This window comes from Melozone crissalis, unplaced genomic scaffold (genome assembly GCF_028551555.1).
Source record: "Melozone crissalis strain CALT ecotype California unplaced genomic scaffold, PUWL_Pcris_2 ptg000046l_1, whole genome shotgun sequence".
Classification (NCBI taxonomy): Eukaryota; Metazoa; Chordata; class Aves; order Passeriformes; family Passerellidae; genus Melozone; species Melozone crissalis.
In genome coordinates, this window is record NW_026535824.1 from 9,393,978 (window position 1) to 9,417,906 (window position 23,929).

General features: G+C 51.7%; 1 protein-coding gene across 1 annotated transcript in view; it reads right to left on the reverse strand.

The window, feature by feature from the left end:
- The window catches only part of LOC128943524 (zinc finger protein 665-like), a gene marked incomplete at both ends in the record, with an annotated part of 552,916 nt that overhangs the window by 514,287 nt on the left and 14,700 nt on the right, over nucleotides 1-23,929 (reverse strand). Inside the window, one exon of the mRNA XM_054286442.1 lies at nucleotides 23,171-23,179. Coding sequence (XP_054142417.1) covers nucleotides 23,171-23,179 — 9 coding nt within the window. The remainder of the gene's footprint in view (nucleotides 1-23,170; nucleotides 23,180-23,929) is intronic.

Sequence of the window (23,929 nt, forward strand, 5' to 3'; positions counted from 1 at the left end):
CCCTTGTACAAAGTCCACCTCCAGCCCTTTTATAGTCCTTTTAATTCCCATAAAGTGCTCCAAGTTCTCCCAGGAGAGTACAGCCTCATTGTTTTTATTTTGCTCAGTTTAAGATGTGCATCACATCTGAGCCAGTTCCCCCACTGCTGCAAACCCTCAGCCTGGTTTGGAGCATCCATTGGGATCAGCCTTTGCCAGGGGGCCTGTGCATGAGCCCCTGGCTGAGCTATGGGGTTGTTGGGGCACAGAATCCTTTCTTCTCAGGAGTTAAGGGCAAAAAGTCTCTGTGGGTGAAGCCTTTGGACATTTTCCTCCAAGTCAGGTTTTATGTCAGCTTGACAGTCCATAAAGAAGACAATGACATAATTGCTCCTGCCAATGTCCCCAAGACTGTTGGGGAAGACAGATCAAGTTCTTCCCTTCAATACCTGCCATTTACTATATGTTCTACTTTAGGTGTCCACAGAGCCCCATAATTACCTTGGGCCGCCTTGATTTGTTACTGAGCTCTCAAGGTAGCGCTGACTGTTCCATTAACTGCCACTTTTGCAAAATTTGCTACAGTTTCAGTGAGGTTTCATTGTCCCCTGGGGAATGGCCTGGGGTGACAGGGACAGGGACAACCCTCCCAAGCCCCTCCCAAGCATCTCCCAGGGCGAGAGGCACAGAGACCCCTTGAGCATCTCCTGGGAACTGGACAAAATAAACTTGGCAGAAATCAAACTGAACTCTGCATAAATCACTTTGAAGAATATTTGCTCTTCCCACAAGTAACTTGTGATGGAAATGCAAACAAATCCCAAATATGAATAAACCGACAATCCAAGCATTGATGTGGCAATTCCAAGTTTCATTGGTTCCTGCACAGCTCCAGCTCAGCTGCTGGCAGCTTCTGATAGAAGAAAAGAGAAAATTTGGCCCAATACAGATTATTAAAAGGAAGGGGAAGTTCTGTGTAGCTGCCACAAAGGTAACAGGGATCAAGAGAAAAATGATTCATTCTCACATTTGGCAAAGAACCCAAGCCTGGGAATTCAGGAGATATTCGGGAATTTAGGTACTTGAGCTGGGCTTCTTGTAGGACTTTCAGCAGCCTTGTGTTCCTCACCGTGGGGTGAATGAACCTTGTCAGTCTCGCTGGTAACATTTGCTCCCTTTCCTCCAATGATTTTAACACACTTTTCAAGGAAGGAAAACAAAATATTTTCTTTTCACTGGCCACCCACAACAGCCATTTTCCTCATCAGTTCTCCCGTAAGTTGCTCAGAGGAAGCTGCATCCAAGTTTCCAAGAGTTCCTCCAGAGAGAACCACAACCTCCTCAGAGGACGGGAACCATGCTGTTGTCAAAGGCACTTGGGGACAGACAACAGTGCCCTGAACTCACTGTGCCAAAATCATGTCGCAATCTGGTTAAGAAAATTGTTAGAGAGATGCCTCAGCCCCAATTAAGGCACTAACGAGACCAAATCCAAAGTGGATTTCATTGAACAGTAAATGTGAGGTAGAGAGAGAGATGGAAAGAAAGAGAAAAGGGGAGGAGAGCAAGCGAGTGACAGGGACAGAGACCTCCCCTTGAGCAGGTGTAAGAGTCTGTCCAAATTTTCCCTCATCTGCCTCACGATCATCATTTGAGGACCACTGAAGAGAAGATCCCCCCGTCTCCTCTGTAGGAGAAAGTCATATGCCACAAGGCCCTGAGACCTGAGAGCATTGCTAAGCTACTGTTTCCACAGGTGTTGTTTGCTGTATGCTACACTGAGCCCAATGACAAGAAGGGGGCACCGTGCTCTTTTTGCATCAACAGCCTTGGAAGCTGCCCCACCTCTCGGTCTGGCTGGACTTCTCCTGAGTGGTGGAACCCTGCCAAAGACCCCTCTCACTCGTTTGCAACCACCGTGACACACAGACTGAGATGTAAGAAGCCTCTTCATCAAGAGACCAAGACATCAAACCCCCATGTGAGAAAGCCCCCTCTTATACTTTCCAAGGACTGGGACTGAGACCCCCAACCCGGGGGAGGTGTGTGGGGAGAGGCAAGCTGACCAAAGCAAGATGGATGTTGCAGGTGTGAGCATTGGACCACAAAAACAATGGCTCACACCCACTGCCGAACATGGACTGTGTATACCCTTTCGAAACACCATTCTTTCCCCAAAACTACCTTTGATTCAGTTGCAAAATTCATTCTCCCTTCCCCCATTGAAAAAGAGTATAATTGGGGTCCAGATGAACTGTGCCTCTGAGATCTCCCTGACGTAACAGGCGGATCCTCAACTGGACTGGACCAAAGGACTTCATCTTTACGTTTGGTAGCTATACCCCCCTCTCTCTCTCTCTTTTCTCTCTCTTTCTCTGTATTTTTCTCTCCCTTAATCCCTCTATCGCATTTTGCTGTGGTCATTCAATAAAGGTGCATTTGTTTTGATTATTACTGCAAATCCCCCTGTACTGTGTCGGCTTTTTGCACCCTGAGATCAATCCATGAACAATCACGAAACCCGTTCATAAGGATGGATTGTGACACTGGGGTTACTGGGAGCTACCAGGCCCATGCTGGGAGCTCTCTGTGCACACAGTGGGAGGAACTGGGAGCAACTGGGAATGACAGGATGCATGCTAGTGACAACTGGGATGTCCTGGCAGTGACTGGGATAAAACTGGGGGCAGCTGAACCATGCTGAGGTAACTGGGAGTGCCTGGCAATGACTACGAGAATGTTCAGGGCAGCTGGGATATACTGGGAGTGCCTGAGACCATGCAGGCAATGACTGGGACTGGACTAGGAGCGACTGGGAGCCACTGGGAGCGTGCTGCGGGGAACTGGGACCATGCTGGGGGCAAGTGGGGGCAAGTGTGAATGACTGCGGCCCTGCTGGGAGAGACTGGCATCATACTGGGAGTTACTAGGGGCAACTGGGAGAACTGGGAACACACTGGATCAAAGGGGGGGCAACTGAGACCAACTGGAACTGTGCCAGGGGCAAATTGCATCATAATAAAGAATGACTGGGAGCAACTGGGATCATACTAGGAGCAGCTCCTGGGTGACTGAGTTCTACTGGGATCATCCTGGGAGTGAGGAGGAGCAGCGCGATGGCTCCAGCGCTGGGGCTGGGGGCGCTCCTTGGGCCCCAGGGGGGAGTGGGACCCCCGGCACCGGGACCTCCCTGCTCCTCTTATCCTGCACAGGGACCCCCTGAATCCCCCATTCTGGACATCAGGACCCCCTGCTCCCCTTTTCCTGGCCATCCCATGGCTCCCAACCTCCAGACTTGCCATGGGCGTCACCCTAGGATGCCCTGGAGCACCTTGGATCCCCATTCCTGCCTTTCCCAGCCCCCAGCCCCACCTTTCTGCAAAAACAGAGACCCTCTAAACTCCCCCTTCCCGAACATCCCATCCCGAGTGTTCCCACCCTGGTCCCCCCTTTTTGGGAAACCCTGGACTCCCATTTCCTGGGCTCAAGGACCCCCTGGAATTCCCTTCTACCTCTCCACGTCCCTGCCCCTGTCTCCTGTCCCTCAGCTGTCCCCTGTCCCTCGGCTCTGTGAGGCCAGGGACAGCAGCAGGACGCAGGGCAGCCCAGGGGGAGAACAACCCTCAGCCCCAGCTGGGCCAGTTCCCCCAGTTCCCCCTGGTCACTCCCAGCATGGGCCCTGTGGCTCCCAGTCACTTCCAGTTACACCCAGTGTGATCCCAGTATCATCCCAGTCACTCCCAGTATGATCCCAGTATGATCCCAGCATGGTCCCAGCACAGTCCCAGGTGTTCCCATTCACCCCTACCATAGCTCCAGGCACTCCCAGTATGGTTCCAGTCCTTCCCAGTATGATTCCAATATGAACCCAGTCACTCTCAGTAGAGTGCCATTTGCCCCCAGTATGATTCCAGTCACTCCCAGATACTCCCAGTATTATTCCAGTAACTTTAAGCTTCCTCTGTGATCCCAGTCACTCCTGGTCTCCCCCAGTATATCCCAGTTGTCCTTAATGTGTTTCCACTCACTCCCAGTTGCTCCCAGTAGTTTCTAGCATTATTCCAATTGCTCATAACCACTCCCAGTAACCTCCAACATGATTCCTGTCACTTCCTGTATATCCCAGTTGCCCCAGCATGGTCCCAGTTGCCCTCAGCCTGTTCCCAATCACTTCCAGTATGATTCCAGAAGGATCCCAGTCACCCTCAGTGTGGTGCCAGTTGCTCCCAGTATGATCCCATTGGTCCCCAGCATGTCCCCATTTCCTCCCAGTGTGATCCCAGTTGCCTCTAGCACAGACCCAGTCCCTCTCAATATGATCCTTCTCTGATGCCATGATGATCCCAGTTGCTCCTAGTATGGTCCTGGTTGCTCCCAGTTGCTCCCAGTCCGATCCCAGTTGCTCCCAGCGGCCCTGTGTTATGCTTTGGAGTGGGAGGAAATTTAGGGAAGTGATGCAAAGTTTTTTGTGTATCTGACAGTCTGTTGAGCTACTGAAAGCTAGACACGCTTTTGTGAAACACACATGGTAAAGATGAAAAAATTCAGAAACTTTTTTTCTTTGTTGGTCAGCAAGGAGCTGCTGGGTTTTGGCTTCTGCTCTGTGTCTGGGCTGGGCTGGGCAGTCTTGCTGCAGGCTGGGCTTCTTTTCTATTTTCTGGGCTGCTTGCTAGCTTCTCTCTCCATGGGCTCTGATTTGGCCGGGCTGGGCCTCAGCAGCTGCTGGGCAAGGAGACAGGGGAGGCTGCGGAGCTTTAGCCAGAGCAGGGCTGGCTGTGGCTGTGAAGATCTCGCTGTCAGGCTGCTTCTTCTTCTTCTTAGCGTGGCTGAGACCAGAGACTTCTGTGGCTGGTGTAGAAAACTAAACACTAACTATAAAGCTGATCTGAACACAACTGAGCCACAGCTTTCTGTTAGTAGTAATTGGTGGGTTAGGTAGGCCTCATGCGTGATGTTAAGTTTTTCAGTACTTCAGTCTTCTTCTGAGTGAGAGAAAAGAACAAAATGCAAGTATATAAAAAACAACATGAAGACACTAAAGTCAATAAAGAAGAAGTTAAGTCTTAGATGAGAGGGCTGAGAAGATGCTTTGTTTTTAGAGCTGAAATCTTCTTGTAAGCTGTAAAGGAGAGGAATAGTGGATTTGTTTTTACTAACAATCTGTGGGTCTGCTCGTAGATAAAAGCAGCTCTGGAAGATAAAAGAAACAATGGGAAGGATTCCACTGATTGATGATTGGAAAAAGATATTTGCTTTTACAAATACATTTTAGGTTTGCAGATAAACAAAATAAGCCATTGAGAAATGAAAGAAACAATGGGGAAGAAAAACCCCTAAACTCCGTAAGAATTAAAAACTAAAAGGGAGGGTTATACATTAGAGGGAAATCTTTGGGAAATCTTCGGTGTCAGGCGTATCAGGGCATCTGTACCTCTCAAGCACCTCAGCCAAGGGGAAAGAGAGAAGGGAAATGTGGCCAGGAAATTAGGATAAAAAGAAGGTTGCATCCTCCAAAATTTCAAGAGATCCCAGGGGAATGCCCCATGGCCTCTCCCTTTATTGGAATAAAGCCAGAAAGGACTCCTCTGTCTCCTTTGTGAACATAAACCTCTGGTGTTTCTGGATTAATTTTCCCAACAAGAAAATACTCCCCCCAGGAGCGCCCTCAGCCCCAGTGCTGGAGCCATCGCGCTGCTCCTCCTCACTGCCAGTGTGATCCCAGGATGATCCCAGTAGAACTCAGTCACCCAGGAGCTGCTCCCAGGATGATCCCAGTACAGCCCAGTCACTCCCAGTCCTGGCATCCCCCCAGGCCTCTCTGCGTTCCGACCTGTCCCGGCTCCATCCCCGCCCCTCCCGGGGGCTGCGAGGGCTGCGGGAGAGGAGGAGGAGGAGGAGGAGGGAGGAAGAGGCGGAGCGGGGGAGGAGAGGGGGAGCCAGGCGGCTCCGGCGCTGCCTGAACTTGCAGCAGCCTCTTGTCCCCTCCTGTCAGGGAGTTGCGCAGAGCCAGAAGGTCCCCCCTGAGCCTCCTTTCCTCCAGGCTGAGCCCCCTTCCCTGCTGCCTCAGCCCCTCCTGCTGTTCCAGCCAGAGTCGGATACTAGTGCTGCAAAGAGCAATGTACAGACCTGGCATAGGTGCCTTCGTCACCACATTTTAACCTTTCATTAGTTACAGAAAGACTCTTGGGAAGCCCCAAACTGCAGTCGGTCGCTGCAGTGCCAATCTCCTTTGCAAATCCCTGCGGCCCGGCCCGGCCCCGCCCGGCCCCGCACTCGGTGCCGCGGTTGCCCGGTAACCGCGCCCGGGCCCTCAGCGTCTGTGACAGCGGCGCGGCCTCAGTTGCCTGAGAGCGCGGCCCTGGCTGGGTGTGCGCAGCCTGGGCTCCTGCAGGCGGCTGCACCGGGCCATTCGCCAGGGGAACTATCGGCGTAGAGAATTGCTAAAGGTGCAGAGCATTGGCCTCTGCGAAAAGCTCCTCAGCGTGCAGAACACTGGTGTCTGCTAGGGAGTCCTGAATTTCACTTGAAGGTAAAGACCGACTAAAGTTGAACTTTTTGGTTTTGTTTCATCTGTGCTCTGAAAGAGAATGCCAAAGGGATACAGAGAATGTGATCATGCCAGTCTTCTGGCGCAGTAGTTCAGTGACATGTACACCTGAGAGGATGAACAATAAATGGACTACTGATTGTGCTTTTTTTACTGAAGAAGTGCAACATTTTCTAAAGATAGTAGTCTATACATTTTTTCCCTATAGTAACTGCTTAAACTGCTTAAAGGTGAATGAGTTCTGTTCAAGTTTCAGTGGGTTTTCATCATCTGGGTTTTAAAATTTTTAGGGAGATGCCTCTGTATTGAGGTGCAGACGAGACCATATGCCAAAGCCAATGGTCTGGATTTTATGGAACAGTAAATGTGAGGGAGAAAGAGAGAGAAAGAAAAGAAAAAGTGGGAGTGGAATGGAGGTTGGGAAGGGGGGGAGGAGAAAGAGAGTGACAGAGAGAGATTTAGTAGAAAATATCACCATTCCATGGATCCCATTGGCCTACCATTAAATCCTCTTCTGGTCTTCTCTGTGGTGAGGTCTGGCAAAATGTAAGACTCCACTGGGTTAATGCAGATTTGGGCAAGGTGATACCTTGCCCAGGTACCTCCCAGGGGTGGGGCAAGTTGGAATCTGTCTCTTGCTACTTTCAAATAATATAAAATCTTTAGCACCCATATATCCTTTGAGTCTGCCATGAGTTGGGTTCTGGATTTTCAGATTTGTTGTGTTGCTTTGCATGCCCTGCAGTCGTCTGGTGCAAGGCCTCAGGAATGGGTCTGGAGGCACTGTGGAGGTCTTAGCTGGGAGGTTTGTGAGCAAACCTGGCCTCAGCAGAAGAGTCTGTGGCTATGACTTCCCCAGCCTGAACCCAGACAGAGCTGATTTTCAGGACAGCTGCTGGGTTTGGCTTTGTTGTGGATAGGTTTTTCTCCTCAGCCTTGTTTACTTCTCCCCAGACCTGAGGTAATGGGACAATAGTGTCACCTTGATCTTGTCTCAAGTTCCCTTAGGCAGCTTAACTCACAGTGCCAAGTTCCAGTCAGGAGGGGTGGGCTTGGGTGGTCGCAGCTTCTTTATACAGTTTTGTCACAATGGACAGAAAGTCCTTTATAATGATATTTAAGCCATTAGCCATAACATTCCAGTCTCTCATTAGTCTCTCAGCTGTGAGGAGCAGCTGATAGAGCAAGGGTGCTTTAGCCTAAAGAAGAGGAGGCCCACTCTAGCTATTTTTGAGTAATATTTAGGCTACAGTTTTGTCTCTTCGAACTGTTATTAATGTTCAGATTTTTAGCTCCAGGTTTCAGTATGATCTAACTTTGAATTGCACAAGGTAGCCATATAGTTCAAATAAAGTCCAACTAGTGGCCTAACTATACTAGCTACTTGCGCCAAACAAGCACTTAGCTACTTTCAAGTAATGTACCATTTTTAGCACCAGAATATGCCTTGAAGCTGCCATGAATTGGGTTGTGGATTTTCAGAGTTCCATTGTTGCTCCTTCCAGTTTTGTTGAGGCATTGTCGCTCACCTGCGACATCGTCCCTTGGAAATGGCGTCTGGATTGCCAAAGAAGACACCAACAACACCTCGTCTTTTGTCCAGGGAAGCGCTGAAGCCTCATACTGTGAGTACCCACTGGGGCTGTGTTAAGGCTGGCACTGCCCTGGTGTCCCTGCTCTCCCTGCCCCTGTTGTCCAGCAGTGCTGTGAAGCTGCAGAGCCCCTCCCCAGCCCTTTGTGCTGTGCTGCTGTTGCTGGGGCTGTCCTGGTGCAATAGGGAACACTGTGGGAAGCTTCAGCTGTGTCTTGCCTGGCTGTGCCAGCAGAGCCAAGTGAAACCAATGCACAGCTGAAGGCCTGAGCATGTGTTCTGTCCCTTTCCCTTTGCCACAGGAATTCCTTCTGTCAAGCTGGGCACTCACCTGTGCTGCTCTGACCATCCTGCCCTTGGGCACCTGGGCATGTGGTGGGGGGAAGCTCAAACTCTGCCCAAAGCCTTGAGAGCCACGGCTGGTCCCAGCTGGAAGAGCTTCCAAAGCAGCTGTTCTCTCCCAGCTCCTGTGTGGGCACAGATGCAGCCCTGCAGGCAGCGCTGGAGCCAGGGCCACAAAGCTCACTTGGCTGAAGATGCCCCACTGCTGAGGCTCTGTCAAGGAGATGCCTCTGTTTTCTTCTTTGGAGGGCTCTGTCAGCTCAGACAGAGAAAACAATTAACAGGGAGAACTAAAACCTGGACACATTCCTGTGCACCTCACTCTTGGTACAGTGTTCCCTTCTTGCATCTCTTGGACTCATCCAGCAGCGATATCTCCTTGCTGTGAGTTCTGAGCGTTGTGCAGGGATGGAGTTCAGGCAGTTCTGAGAGCTCCTCCCCATTCTCTGGAAAGGTCACTGCCTCAGTCCAATGAAACGTAAGAGGAAACAAATGCCCAAAGAGCAGAAATCCCCAACCATGTCCCATGCAATCATGGAGAAGGCAATGGGACAGAGCCATATGGCTGGAGTATGTGTGTTCCACTCTGTATTATTAATTGTATTAATTCACTGATGCTAAGTATTTCAGCAGGAAACCCCCAGGGCTTCCAGGAATGTCCTAGTGGCTGTGATCACAAGTTATTCACCAGTGCCACTTGTTCAAGAAAAGCCTTTCTGAACAAGCACAACTCTGAGGCTCTAGCTGGTTTACTTTTGCCTTTCAGCTGCTTCCCTCTAAGTTCCAGAGGGAGAAGTTTCTCAGCAGGAAGAAGGAGGCCAGCACTGGGGGGAGTATTCTGCCCAGAATTGGCCCATTTCTAGACAGGAGTGAGACTCGCCCAAAGGTAGCCTTTTCCTGCTCTTTTCCTTTCTGTTTCACATGAAGTTTGAAGAGGGTGTGTGTTTGTGACAGGCTTGCCTCCAGCAAAATACCTCAGTGTCCAGGTCCTGCTGTCATTGCAAAGTGCTGGGAGTGGTGGACTGGGAGTCCTGATCTGCACTAAGGCAACACAAATACCCTCTGCTGAAGGTGCTGGGGTGTGCTGGAGCGCAGCTGCCATTGCTAAAACAATGGGAGGAAGGCTGGGGACACAGAGACCCAAAATTGCCCCTTGCCATTCTCCTGCTGAAGGAGCCACCTCTTGCTTTGGTGTGGTCACCATCAAATGCTCGGGGTCACAGGATTCGCTGCAGAGTGGCAGCGTTGGCCTTTGAAGGCCAAGGATCTGCAGGAATTACTTCAGATTGAACACAACAAATTGCATTTCAGCTTTGGGCTGGAACAATGTGTTGGACCCTGACGGGGTGTTAGATTTTGCAGGCTGCCAGATGTACAGGGGACTGGCTCTGGGCAGAGGGGAATGGATGTGCTTTGTCTGGATCAGTGCCTACTCAGGGGTGTGTTTAAAGCTGCTTTTCTGGCAGGACTAGCTTGGTATAAAGCACAGTCCAAACGGGTAGGTGACTGAGGTGGGCTGTTGAGTAGGAAATTGGAAGCAAGAGACATGGAACACAATCCAGGTAAAGGATTGTCCTGGAGAGGAGCCTTGGGAACACCTCAGGGAAGGGCACAGCTAAGGGACAGTGTGCTGCAGCCACTCCCTTCAGCAGAATGTGTCTGCTGTGAAGTCACAGAGGAGACCTGCTTGTGTCTCTGCAGTGACAGCAGTGTGGCTGGAGAAGGCAGACAAAGCAGGGCAGAGTTTTCTCCAAGCAATGTCTCTGCTCCAGAAGCATTTGCTGTTGTTGTGTCATTCCAGACGTGCCTCTAGAATGGCATGAAATAAGATCGCAGTAATGACAAGAAAGCACCCATTTAAAGGCCACTGAAAAAGGAGATACCAACTCTACTTTTACCCAAGTTGCTGAGAAAATAACTGAACCTTATCCTCATTCAGCATTCACCTCACTTGTCTTTTTATTTTCAGCTCATTTGTCTTTTTATTTTTGCCTTTTCCTCTCTTTGGAACACACTAACTTTAAAATACAATGAAAAGGAACAAAATCATCAAAGCAAAGGAAAAGTGTATCTTAGTAAGGATTCAGCTGAGCCGGGGATGTCTCCCTCCCTGAGAGCCAAGCACACACACCCTCTGAGAAAATGGCCATCTTTGTATCCCCTTTGTACCCGGCTGGGGCGGTCCCTGTGCCCTTTGCCATTGGATGGGTACTCAGGAGCTTCCATTCTCTACTGAGCACCAACTTTTCTGTGCCCTCCCTTCTCGTCCTCCTTCCTTTTGGTCAGGTCTTCAACCCTGTCCCTCTCACTGTGACACTCAACAAACCAACCTGAACAAATGCAAACCACAAATAACACACAGAACCAACAAATTCCATTCTTTTGCTTAATAACCTTTTGGCTTCAGCCAAGTGTCACCTCATCTCTCAAACCTTCTCTGGTCCTGTGCTCTTCTTACTGATGTCTAAGTTGTAGAGCAGAAAAGATATTTGCAGTTGTGTGGGCCTTGGTTTCCCTGTCTCAGAGTAAAAGACATCCCAAATCCTTTCCCATGGAGTCTCCTGTAAATTCATGGGTTTTACTTACTCCATGAGTGCTCAGTCAGTGCCCCAGAGCTCTGTGACGACGTGGGCACAGGGCTGTGTTTTAGGAAAGTGCTGCCTGGCATTCTGGAGAAAGAAACCTGGAGAAATCCATGCCAGAAGAGCAGCTTGGCTTGAGCCTGCTCTGTGTGGCCCAGCAGCTGTGGATCAGCTCAGAGCAGAGGTGGGTGAGCCCCTGTTTGCCCAGTGTGGGCTGGGCAGACGTGCTCCCCCAGAGTCTGTACTTCACTGGGGATCAGTGGAAGATTCTCCTGCATGAACCTTCCTCCCAGCAGCTGAAGCTCTCCCTGCTCTCTCTCCTCTCCAGCTGCCGTCAGCTGCCCCGAAACAGAGCTGGTTTGGGGTTTCCCCGCCAGAGCTGGTATTTCAGAACTTCGTCGCTCGGGAGGTCTCTGAAATGGTGCTGTCTCTCATGAATAAGGACAAGGTAAGTGCTGGCACGTGAAGCTTTAACACTGTGCTGGAAGAGGAGAGTGCTGTCATTCCCTCAGTGGACAGCAAAGCAAGTTATCTGCTGCAGCACATGCAGAAGAAAATGTCTCAGCACCTTGTTCTGCAAGATGGTGGAAATCTTCCTGTGCTGGGAATTGTGCCCAGATTTTTGCCAGGCGTTGATGGTGTCTATCCCAAAGGAGTTTCCGTCTCTCGAAAGCTCTGGATTGACAGGAATGTTGAGTGCTGTACAGTTCTTACCTGCTCTCATGCTTGGCCTTGGGTCTATAGCACACCCTGTGTGTCCTTGGTTAATCTTGGCTCCTGGTAGGAATCTCTGCCTCTCTCAACCAGTTTGGCTCCCTTTATGCAGTTCACAGGCAAAGCTCAGGGGCTGAGCCTCCTGCACTTTATGCTGGAATCACTTCTCATTAATGGCATTGGCCCTGCAGGAACCGTGTTCTGCAAGAGCCCTGCAATCAGAGTGATGGAGCAGAAGCAGGGAGAGGCCTTTAGGTGCCACTTGAAGCTCCTGCTCAGCTTCATCCAGCTCTGCTCAGCTTTTCCAAAAGCAACACGGTGCTCTGCTTTCCCTTTGCAGAAGCACAGCACATCCAAAGCCATGTGCTCCTGGAGGTTTCCACCTTCAGCTGAAGAAATTGCGATTGTTTTGCAGTTTCCCAAGAGAGCTGAGAGGGGAAAAGTTGAAAAATGTCAGTTGTGTTCCACTGTAAAGAGGAAAACTTGAGACCATTTGAATTTCAGTCAGGGAAACATTTTCTCGAGTGAGGCTTGTGCCAAGAGTGGGCTGGTGGGAGGAGACAGGAGGGAGTCCAAATCATCTGGTTTAGACTTTTGGAGAGCATTTTGGTGCTCAGGGGTTATGATATCAGTGTGTTAGAAAATGCATGTGTGCTGTGCATTGGTACCCCAGAGGGCAGAACCTGGCCTCCTGGCTGCAGGCAGGAATGCCCAGCAGCCCAGCTTGCCTTCACAGGCAGCAGGAAGCCCTGGAGAGCCAAGATTGGCTTTGCATACTGGAACCACACTGTCAGTCAGTGCTGGTCCTGTTTCTCCAGGCAGAAAATGCCTCTGAAGCCCCATGGTCAATAGACACCGCCTGTCTGTGTTTCTGTTACTTTTGGCAAGCTGGTTGCTCTCATGGTTTTATGATTCTTCCTTGCTGCTTTACTGCCCATTTAAGTTCTCTTTGCCATCTCCTTGTTTTAGGGATTGTCTTGCTGTGTTCATTCCTTCTTTTGCTTTTCAGGTTTGCTTTTATTCCCAGTAAGACCCCAGTGTTTGGTCTCCTGTCTTGCTGCTCTGCCTGCCTGACTGTATCCCCAGAAGGTCCCTACCCAAACCTGATCTGCTGGAAGGGAGTTTCTTCCTTGCCCCACAGTAATGTGCTGGTTTGCTTTTAGGTAGCACATTCCCCCTCTGGAACATGACAACTTCATGGCTGTGTGCAGGCAGAAGCCAGCAGGTTTTTTGGCCTTGTTGAATACGCAGGTGACTTGGTTCAGATGCTGTGTCTCCATCCTGCTGGTGCTGACCTGCTCGGCCCTTCCTTCCCAGCAGGCACTGCCCTACTGCCCCTGGCCAAAATGCGGGAGCCAGAGAGAAGGGATTCAAGTTCAGCCTTGTGAATGATGTGCCTGTGCCTGCTCAGCTGAAAGTGCTTTGGAAAAGGGGCAAGGGAGGGATGGTAGCAGGGCATGGACAGGTCTCCTCTCGTCCTGTTTCCACAAGTGGCAAAATCAAATTTCATGTCTTTGCTGCAGTTTCTTCACGTGGTGAAGGTCTCCATGGAGAGCTCACCTTACTTCCAGCTGGTGAGCTCCAGCGATGCGTACCGTGCCGTGCCGCCGGGCGCCTCTGCCCCTGTGCGCATCCGCTTCACCCCCAGCAAGAACAAGGTGAGGCTGGAGGAGCCAAAGCACACAATGATCTCCACAGCCATTGTTTTCCCTGCACTCTGGCTCCAGCCCATTGCATGCTGTGAGCTGGGCTCCAGGCGTGGCCAGGCAGCCTGCAGCCAGTCACACCTTGGCACTGCTGGCAGGCACTGCAGCCAGGCCTGAGAGGCTCTGCTTCCCCTCCGTGCACATTGCTGAGCATTGCCAAGGGAAGATGCACAGGAAACAGGATGAAAATGACAGAGGGCTGCTGATAGATGTTGGGCCATTTCTAGGTGCAGTGGAAGGGGTTTCATTCTGATGGAAAACACCAGAGGAACAAAGAGGTCAGAGAGCTTTCCTCCTTCCTGGACTGCTAACAGCTTCCCTGCCTGCCCCTGGGCTGGAGCAAAGCCGGTGCTTTTTCACTCCCTCTGTTGTGCAGCCTTGCAGCTGTGCTGTCCCAGAGAACAAGTGAGCATGGCACAGCTGCAGGGCCAGGGCAGAGGATGTGCTGTGCCTGTGAGCCCGGCCTGGCACAGGCACACTGGGCTCTGGGTGCCCTTGGTCAGCAGGAGGTTGCTGAGCTGCAGGGGACTTGAACACCTGCCTGAAGGAGCTGGTGTAGGGCAGGTACAAGCTGCAGGCAGAGCTGTGGGCCCAGTGCCCGTGGCAGTGACACTGCTGGGGCTCTGTCTTCATGCCTGTCGCTGTGCTTGCTCTGTCAGCTGGCACCCATTCCGTGCCAAAGGTGCTTTTGTGGGGAGGTTTGAACAGCAGTGCTGAGGCCCTGGCAAGTCTGATCTCAGTGCTGGGATCTGGAGGGTTCATGTTCTGATCTGGAGGCTTGTTCATACAGAAGGGTTGAGGGCATGCATGGAAGGGAGGAAGCCTTGCAGGGAAACAAAGAGAGGCCCTTTCCAACAGCATCCTGCTACCTCTTAGCACTGTTCTTCTCCTGACTTGGTTGGACAGGCAAAGTTAGAGGGGAATTGTGAGCCAACTGATGTTTCTGCACCAGGCCAGAGGTGCAGGATGTCTTTGGGTGCAGCTGTTTTCTCCTCTTCCTTTTGCTGCTTAGAGTCAGTTGAACACTTTGTCCTATTCTCAGACAGTGGGAATATAGAAGCCTAAAGAGCAATGTCCTGTGTTCCCCAGCTCCATGTTGCTTAGAAGGGGCTTAGGAATTCTTTAACATCATTAAAGTTTAGAGTAGGAATGATGGTGGCCTAGGGCTGTTATCTCTATGAGCCAAGTGACACAAGAGCTGAATGCCACTGAGACAGATTTTGCAAAGTGCACTGGTGCCTTTAAAATGTGACATAGTAGTAGAACTTAGTGTTCATTTGAGGGTGCAATAGGTAAATGGATGGCCTTGAAGGGGTATAGGAAATGGTTTTTCTTCTGCCATGGGGATGGCACTAAATGTCCTGTGCTGAGCCAGTTTCTTTTCCTGCAGGATTATTGCCACGAGCTGGTGTGCCTCACTGCAAGGGAAAGGATCGTTGTGCCAATTCGGGCCATTGGTGCCCGAGCTGTGCTGGACTTCCCTGCCCAGCTGGACTTCTCCAAGTGTCCAGTCAAGGTCAGCGCCCAGCAGACTCGGCTGGTGTGCAATGTCGGTGCCCGGGCAGCTCGGTACCAGCTGAGCACCCAGAGGTGAGGCAGCTCATCTGTCGCTGTGCAAACACCTTTGGGTGAGAGCGGAGTTGGGAAAGAGCTACAGACGGAACCAAGCATCGGATCTGCTGCCCTGCAGCCTGGCTGGAAGTGAGCAGGATGGAAGGCATCTGCTCTTGCTTTCAGTGGCCTTGGAGCTTTCGCTGTCCCAGATTCCCTGGAGGCTGCTGGAACATGTTGGGAGCTGGCTTGCACCCTGCTGAGCACAAGCAGCTTCTGAAATGCTTCCTCAGCACTGTCAGCCAAACAGAGCCATTCTCTGGGAGGCCACAGGCACGTGGCTTTGCAGTGGTCCTGGAGGGGACCTCTGGAAATCATCTGAGCAAACACACTGCTCAAAGCAAGAGCAGTGTCTGGGGGTTGCAAGGTGCCATTGGGAGACATGGACCTGTCTTTAGATGCCATACAAGAAAACAAACATGTCAATGGACCTAGTTATAAAAGCAGAAGAAAACAACCTTTTTAAAACCCCTCCATACCTTATCTTTTCTGCCTGTCAGGTGCAGCAGTGATTCATTGAGAGGATGGATCTAACAGGATGAGAAGTGTCTTAAGGAGCAGCTCACAATTAACAGAGAAAAGCCCAAAATTTAGCTTTCCAGGCCTATCTCTTGGCAGTGATTTTCCTTTGGTTCTTACAGTGTCAGGGATGTCTCCTTCACAGCTCTTCTAGCTGTGGGCTCAGGGAACAATTTAGTGGTGTTGGCTGAAATTCATAGGAGTTACATTTAGCTGTAGACTTGTAGAGCTTGTGTCTTTGGGTCTTGGGGAGCCAGGTGTGTGTGAGAGATGACTGCTACAGCAGGAACAGAGGAGTCTGGTGGGTACCGCCCAGGGATTGAAGAGATGCGGGGGCTGATTTGCACTCAGTTTTTCAGTGCTGACGGCTGAGTCCTGAACTTGGCTGGATCCTCTTCTCCTGATAATTTGAAAAGAAGAAGACACCTTCTTTCTCAGGCAAGGCCTGAAGTCATCCCTGGAATGTTATTCCCATCCTGCCACCTGAAGGCAGGAGCATGTAACATGGGGCAGGAGTGGGAAGGGAATGGAATGGAAGGTAGTGCTGAAGCATGGCCAGGGATTCCCCTAACTGGCAGCTTCTCTATTGTGGTGAAATTTCTGGCCAAAGACTAAGAACAGAATGCTGTGCCTTGCCCCTAGCAGGCCCTGATCCCCCCAGTCCCAGCAGAGCTGCAGCAGTGCTGGCATCAGCCCCGGGGCAGATGCAGGAGCACGAGCACTGATCTGGCTCTGGGGCTGCTGGGGCCTTGTCTTTCCTCCCCTGCCTCCAAAGTCGCACGTCCAGCACATGAACATTGCTGGCCCAAGGCTTCTCCATCAGCCAGCAGTGATGTTCTCACCAGTGGCAATGGGAACAGGTCAGCCCATAATTACCGCAAGAGGTCCTTAATGAGCAGAACCTGAAGCGAGAGTTCATCAGCTGTTACTACTGAAATGAACAAAGTTCAGCTTGGCAGATGTTCTCTTTGTTTTTGTGTGTGATGCATTCATCAGCAAAGTCCCCAGAACAGATTTGAAGTGACAGATTGACCAGCAACAAAGCACCAAGGCCAGGAACTTTTGTTTCCTCACTGGGGCTGTAGAAGGGCACAAAGCCCAGCAGCTGCTGGGCAGAAGCACATTTCCCATGAGCTGTCCCTGAGCATCAAAGCACAGAGTCTTGTGCCTTTAACCGAGCCATTGCCTGCTCTGTCCTCGGCCTCCAGGGGCAGCGTCACTGCACCGAGTTTACACTTCGACCTGACTGAGCTCGACTTCGGGGACATCTCCTTTGGTGAGTGTTCCCTGGGCTGGGACACAGCCTCAGGGCTCTGTGCCTTCCAACAGAAAAGCATCCCTCACTCCTGCTCTGCCCCAGCAGCCTCTTCAGGCTGTGAACTGCAGGGCTGCTGCTGCTGCTGCTGCCTCAGGGGGCATTTTGCCATTGTGAGATCCAATGGAAGCAAGGAATAGAAAGGCAGTATTTTCTGGTGTCTCTGTGCTGCTTTAAAAGACAGATGTCTGCCAAGGAAGGTGGGAATCTTGCTGCAATGGAAAGATGAGCCCCTCCCTCCAAATGATTATCCCTTTGAAATGACAGGGCTCCCAGGCAAAACTGTGGGAAAAGGAATAACAGTTCTTTGCTAGACTATCTCAGGAGAGCACAGACAAGACAAGAACAGACATTTCCCAGATGCCAAGTCCTGTTTTTCCCCTTTGGTGGAGTTGTGGTCATAGCAGGAGGAGCTGTGGGCTCTGGCAGGGCAGTGATCCCCCCCCAGCCGGTGCGGGAGGGGAAGGGAAGGGAAGGGAAGGGAAGGGAAGGGAAGGGAAGGGAAGGGAAGGGAAGGGAAGGGAAGGGAAGGGAAGGGAAGGGAAGGGAAGGGAAGGGAAGGAGGAAATGCTCCATTTGCACAGCCCCAGAGGGCAGGGGGATGTGGGCAGTGCCCAGCAGCAGCAGTAGCTGCGGGGCAGGCAGGCAGGGTCGGTGCCAGCGCTGAGCTGCAGCCAGGGCAGCCCCGGGCCAAGCACAAACCTCCCGCAGCAGCAGCGGCCGAGCTGCGACCCCGGAGCGGGAGGAAGGGAAGCTCCGCTCCCTGCCCAGCCTCAGCTCCCACTGCACAGCCGCCCACGGCATCACGCCACAACTGCCAAAAAACCCCAAGGGAAAAGCCCAGCCCAGGGCCAAAACCCCCCAGAATCCCCCAGAACCCCTATCCCCCTTCCCAGACCAAGGGCAACATTCACTGCCAAGCCTAAACCCAGAACAATGAAGTTCATGAACTTCTGAAGGAAACTCATTGCCTTTTTTGAGCTGCTTCTTCCCCAACCTGCATCACCACGGAGGCGCTTGTCAAGTTGCCTTTGGAAGGAATGAAACACGAAAGGCAAGAGATGGAAATATGGGTCTGAAGCAGGAGATTCAGATCCTGCTGAATCCAATTTCATTCCTAAGGGCTCTTGGGCTGAAGGCAGCTGTTGTATCTTTGCTTCTTTGTAACTGTTGACTGTTGTCTGCATGTGCTGGCCTCAGTCTCATTGGAGGTTTTGACATCTGGGTTTGTCCTTTTTGTGCCTGTCTTGCCTCCCTGCTGGAGTCCCTGCTGGAGCTGGCAGTGGTCACTTGGATGGGCACAGAGAAGCTCTGGGCTGCAGCTGCAGTTGTTTTTTCTCCCCATCTGTGTCCCAGTGACTCTTGGTGAGCAGGCCTGGGGAGAAGTATCCCCCCCATAGAGCTGGCGTGCCCAGCCAGATGTGCAGTGCAGAGCAGGCTGTGGCTGCTCTGCGCGCTCTGCAGGACATCCCCACCATGAGTGGCTGTATCTCTGGCTTTGCAGGATGGAAAGCAAATCTCAGAGCCAAAGTGGGGTGAACCCTTGCAGGCAGCACTCTCAGTGAGCAGCATGGCTGTGATGTCCCTGTTTGTGGGCTGAGGTGGGACCTGGTTCCTAATTGCTAATCTCAAAGCAAGGCTTGTCTGTGTCCCCAGTTGAGTGGGCTCTGAGCTGTCACGTGCTCAGCTGTTTGGCCCAAAGCAAGAGATGCCTTAAGGGTCCTACAGAGAGAAGCTGCATTAGGGTGCTTTGCATCACGTTCTAGTTCCTGATTCCATCCTCATTTTCTTTTGCTGTAGCTTCTTCTCACTGACAACTCACTGTTTATATGTCTTGAAAAAGGTGGGAGTGTTGGCAGGCTGAGCAGGGAATTGGACAGCTTGAATTCTCAGAGTAAATGCTGGGTCTGGGTGCACACTCATCACTGAGAGAGAACTGGTGCTGGTTTGGGGCAGGTGAGGGAGCTGGTCCCCATCCCAAAGAGAGAAGCTTGCAGTGTTCAGCAGGGCTAGGAGTGGGCATTTTAAAGGCTGCAGTCTGGAATCTGTATCAAAGGGAACTAAGTGACGATTAATTCCTCATGCAGCTTCTAGGTGAGCTGTAGTTCAGATAATAAAGAGCTCAGCTCCAATCCCACTTTGATCCTGCCAGGATCTTGCCCCCAGGATCATGCCCTGCTGGGTGCCTGAATGGATATTTGTGTCCTTGCCCAGGCTTTCCCTACACGCAGCGCTGCCGCCTCACCAACAGCTCCGCGGTGCCCCTGACGTTCCAGCTCCGCATGTCGGACGATGGCACGCAGCCGGCTGTGGACAGCGTGGATCAGATCCGCAGGGACACCGACCCGGCCTGGAGGAAGGGAATCCATTTCCATGTGGAGCCCAAGGAGTTCACCATGAATCCCAGCCAAGGCACCATCCTCCCCCAGGGACACCAGGACATCGAGGTACGGCAAGAGCCCAGCCACAGCCGCTGCAGCACCAGGGCTGGAGCTGCACTGCAGGGTGGGAGGGCTTTAGCTCTGGTGCCAGCTTGGAGCATCCTGGCACTGAGACATGTGCACTGCTGGGGGCCTCTGCTAGCTGGCTTACTCGGGATGTTCCTCAGGGAGCACTGTTTGCTTTCCAAAATCATATGCCTGAGTTCACAGACCTTATGGTCAAGGCCTGAAGCCATTCTTGTGTTTTTGAGAGCGATTGATTTGATTGCAACGGGGCAGAGCAAGGATGAGGGCAGAAGGTGGCTGTTAGAGAGATGTCATTGTATCAAGCAGTGAGCTTTTCTTCGTGGTGTCATTTCCCCCCTCCTGGGGAGCAGAAAGATTTGTGTTCACTGCAGGAAACTCCAGTGGAGACAAAAAAATCTGCAGCCATGTGTAGCGGTTCAAATTTATTGTATTGATTCCTTGTTAAGTGGTTTGTTCTGTTGTACCCCGTGTTCTCCCCGAGTGGGTTTACCCCTGGGTTTTACCCTCCCTCAAAGCTGTCCCTCATGCCATTCCCTGCCCCTTGTTCCAGCTCTCTCCCTTTCTGTCAAACCCAGCCCCTTTTGTTCCCCAACCTTCTTTGCCAATTTAACCTGGAGCCAATCCCTGTTTGCAATGCCCCTTTGGAATTCCCCTATTCCTGGAGGCCCCATTGGCCCATGTGAGCCATCCTCCCCACCCTCCTACCCAAAGTGGCCCCAGACACTTGATGTAATCCCCTCAGTGCTCCCCTGAGGATTCTCTTTTGGCTTGCTGTTTGTATTCACCCCCTGATTTGTATCTGTACAAAATTCCTTGTGCAGGAGTGTGCAGGGCTCTTTTGGCTTTGATCCTTTTGCTTGGAATAAACCCTTTCTTGTGGAACTTCAAGACAGAGATCCTCCTCCTTTCTCCTCTGCCTGGTCCCGTTGGTGGCTTGTCTCTTGCGGTGTTGAGCAAGAGGCTCTGAGGGTTCTGCCTCTGGTCAATGCCCACCCTGGGGCAGTTCTGAGGGTTCTGCCTGTGGTCAATGCCCACCCTGGGGCAGTTCTGAGGGTTCTGTCTGTGGTCAATGCTCACCCTGGGGAAGTTCTGGCTCTGAGGGTTCTGCCTCTGGTCAATGCCCACCCTGACGCAGTTCCCCACTCCTGGCTTGGGGCTGGAGTTCTCAGAGCCAGCCCGGGCTCGGGGTCCCAGGGCAGCCATGAACTGCCCAGCACCTGCTGGGCCATACTTTGCCCTCAGCCTCCTGCTGCAAAGCTGAACTCATTGTGGTCAAGTCAGATTTCCTCTGCATGGATGTCTTTGTAGTCAGATGAGAAATTGGCCCCATAATTTGAATGCAGTGGTGCATGGAGCTGTAGTCTAATGTTTTAATGTAGCTGACCTGTGCCCTGATAGCAAGGTGTGTTCAACAAATCTGGTATTGCCAGAAGGCTTTTGTTACTCTGAGACTGTGCTCTACACATGGAGCAGCAGAAGAATGAAGGGCAAATCCTCCCTCAGGAACTGGAGGATATCACCCGTGGGTAATGAGCTTTTGGAAGGAAGAATTGACTGTTCTTCTCTTCCACCAGGTGACCCTGTGCTCCAACACGGTGATGGAGTTCTACCGGAGGTTGCTGGTGGACCTGGAGGGTATTGGCAAGGGAGTGGCAGCCCTGATCATCACAGCCAGGTACCAGCCCTTGCCTGGCCTCCCGCAGGCACTGCCTTGCCCAGGCTGTGCTGGCTGCAGCTGCCAAGGAGAAGTGCTGCTGAATGCCCTCATGTTGTGCCAGCTGGACACGAGAACAGCAGTGCTTGGGCAGCAGCCCGTGGTGAAAAGCACGTTTGCTCACAGCCCAGCATGGTCCTGGCCCTCTTCTAAAGGCACCAGGAATGATATCATTGATTGGCCTTGTTTTTGGTGCTTGAGGTGGAACAAATTTCCTGAGGGCCTCCTCTCCTTCTGGCTGCAAGACGTGGGGTTGTGCTGGTTGTGAGCACCGTGCACTGGTTTGGGCCACAGCAAGCAGCTGCTGAGAGTCAGGCTCTGGCTCTGTCCATGAGGGCACATGGCAGGGGGGAAGTGGCTCCCAGCAAGAGTGGGGAGGGCAAGGTCTGACAAGGGGAAAGCAGCCCTTGATGTGGCAGGTCAGCTCCAGTTTTTGTCCTTCCCTCTGCTTCCCATTTTGAGCTTTAATGTTGTCAGAGTTGAGACCAAAAGTCGTCGTTGCTGCAGCAGAATTCCATGCTGCTGTGCTGCTGTGGGTGTCAGTGTGATGGCCAGAGGGATGCAGCTCCCTGGTGCTGTTCCCTGTGCCAGGCAGAGCCATCCAGGCAGTGCCTGGGCTGCCATTGTGTACAGCAGGTGGAGCTGGGGCCAGGCAGTGCCTGGAGCTGTGCAGTGAAGGAGCCAGGGAGCTGCAGGGCCTGGCAGGGGCTGATCAGCCCCTCTGTGGGGCAGCTGCTGTCTCGTGCCCTCCAGGGCTGGGGCAAAGAGCTGAGTTCTCAGGCAGGGCAACAGCACCATGGCAGAGAAGGGAGTCATTTTTACTGAGACCCTGGAGCTGTGTGTTCCTTGAGCCTTAGGGAGCACTGATCCTTGTTGGCAAGGCTCCCCCAGAGCTCGTGGGTCACTGGGACTCTTCCAGGAGTCCTTGCAAGCCTTCTTGTGTAAAGGAGGGGCTGAGGCAGCTGTGGGGCAAAGTGCTCTGCCTGGGGCACTTGGCAGCCTCTGGGTGCTGCCTCTCAGGGTTTGCCCCTCCTTGACAAGACATGTTGGAGTAGGAAGAGGTAGAAGGCAATTTATCCCTGTAGGGCTCTTCAATGTGCATTTGACAGTGACCAATGTGTTCTGCTCCATTTCACAATCTTTGGGGGTAGGCATTCTCCATTCTCTCAGTATCTCTGATTGTCCTGGGGTCATCTCTTTGCCCAGATGTCTCGTTCCTGAGCTCCAAGTGTCCCCCCAAGTGCTGCTGTGTGATGAGTGCCACCTGAAGGTGCCCTATGAGAGGAAGATCTTCATTAGGAATCCCAGCCACCTTCCTGGCTGCTACGGGCTTATTCCCCAGGTTTGGCATCACATCCACCTCCTCCTGTCAAATATTCCTGAGGAGATTATTAGGGGAAAAAAGGGTTTGGATAAGACCTTGCTGGTTTCTAATCAGTCCTAAAGATCTGCTGAGAACAGGATCCTACCCTACTGTAAACTTTAGGAGGCAGTTTAAGCTCCTGAGGAAACAGTTGATGTTCCAGTCCTCAGGGCGTTTTCCTGTGGGAGATCTTAGAGGGTTGTGAAAAGCTGCTGCACCCACAGACACCAGTGCCTGTGCTGGCAGCCTCCTTGCAGGATGCCCTGGGAGCGGTAAACCTACAATTCTTGCATCTTGTTTGTGCCTTTGACTTTTGTCCTGGGGAGTTTTAAAGGTGTGCGTAAGTTGCTGTTGTGGTGGATGTTAAGGAGCCTAAAGTTTCTTGAGAGTTCCCTCTGCATCTGCGTTTCATTGTGTCCCTTCCAGAAACGCAAGGAGGACTCTGCTGTGCTCTACTCCAGCCCCAAGCCCTGTGGGATTGTGCAGCCCCAGAGCACAGCAGAGATCCCAGTTGTGGTGGCAGTGCAGGCCCTGGGCACTCATCGCACCAACGTTCTCATCGGCGTGTTCGGGGATGAGAGAAACCCCCTGGTGAGGGCAAGGGGAGATGTGAGCCTGTGTGCAGCTGCTCCTGGCAGGGTGCACAGGGACAGGGATTGTGCCGGGGAAAACAGGCACAGGCTGCTGGGGAGAAGGACAGGAGGGATGGGGGCACAAACAGCTCCTGCCTTAGAGGTGGGAATCTCAGTGTCTGACACAGAATGGAGTTGGGCTAAGCTGGAATCCAGGGGGATTTGAGTTCATTATTCTTTCAAATGCTGTTAACTTTGGAAACATCTGTTTGAAAATGTCATCTCTCTGAGCTCAAAAGAGGATGTCAGAAGACTTGTGGGAGCCTTGAGCTTTCTGTAAAAGAAAGGAAAGCTGGCATTTGAAGAGTGTTTGCAAGGACTGAAACTTCGATTAAAACATATGGAAATGGCAATGCCAAATTCCCTGGATGGCACCAAACATCTGAACCCGGGCCATCATGGCACTGCCTGTAAATCAGTGAACAGAAAGGAAAGGCAATGCAGGCTGTGCCAGGGAGCCTGAAGTTTGACCAAACAGTTGCTTTCAACTATCAGGCTGCTTTCCTTAAAGAGGAGGGTTTCTCCCCACCAGAAGAACCAGTTGTTTAACTGTCAGGCTGGTCTTACCTAGAGATTTCTTGCAAAAATAAAAGCTTTGGGCCAATAATTTTTAGTTTGAAAGGTTCTCTTACCTTAATCCTTTTCAATTTGGAGGTGAACATGTAATTTTCTTTTTCCCCAAAAGCCCAGCATTTCAGCTGGAGAGTGGTAGCTGTCCCTAAAGAAATAACTTGAGCAGGGTTGAGCTGTTGAAGGCTTTTTAGGTTTGTCTGTTGTGGTTTGTTTTGGGTTTTTTAAAATCTTTCTTGCTTGCTTCCTGGAACAGAGAGCACAATTACGGAGCTC